The following is a 371-nucleotide window of genomic DNA, read 5'->3' on the forward strand; positions in this document are numbered from 1 at the left end:
GTGTACGTGGCTGTTGGGTCCCGAGCAGGGCAGGAGGTGCAGAGGATGAAGCCACCGACGAGGGAGAGGAGGGAGGAGATGATGCCCAGGTAAAGTGCCTCCCCAAGCTCAAACTTCATGCTGTCGGGGAGGACGGGGTTGCGGAAATCCCGTAGTACCACATGGATGTTCCACACCAGTGGGATGAAGCAGAGCAGCCCCCCGAGGATGAAGATCGCACCGCCTGCCACCGCCACCCGGTCCTTGCCTGGTGAGCCCTGGTTGAAGACAGTGCACCTCATGCCCACGACGGTGAGGAGGCAGGCGAGGGAGGAGACGGTGCAGGAGCTCACCATCAGGGCTTGGGCCGCCTGGACATCGGCCGGGCGGGT

The 371-nt window shown here is 63.9% G+C and overlaps 1 protein-coding gene across 1 annotated transcript in view; it reads right to left on the reverse strand.

Moving 5' to 3' along the window:
• The window catches only part of CLDN2 (claudin 2), a 729-nt gene that overhangs the window by 154 nt on the left and 204 nt on the right, over positions 1-371 (reverse strand). Inside the window, 1 exon segment of the mRNA XM_010295185.1 lies at positions 12-371. This exon segment is cut by the window's right edge and continues 204 nt beyond it. Coding sequence (XP_010293487.1) covers positions 12-371 — 360 coding nt within the window.

Source organism: Phaethon lepturus, unplaced genomic scaffold (genome assembly GCF_000687285.1).
Source record: "Phaethon lepturus isolate BGI_N335 unplaced genomic scaffold, ASM68728v1 scaffold7529, whole genome shotgun sequence".
Taxonomy (NCBI): Eukaryota; Metazoa; Chordata; class Aves; order Phaethontiformes; family Phaethontidae; genus Phaethon; species Phaethon lepturus.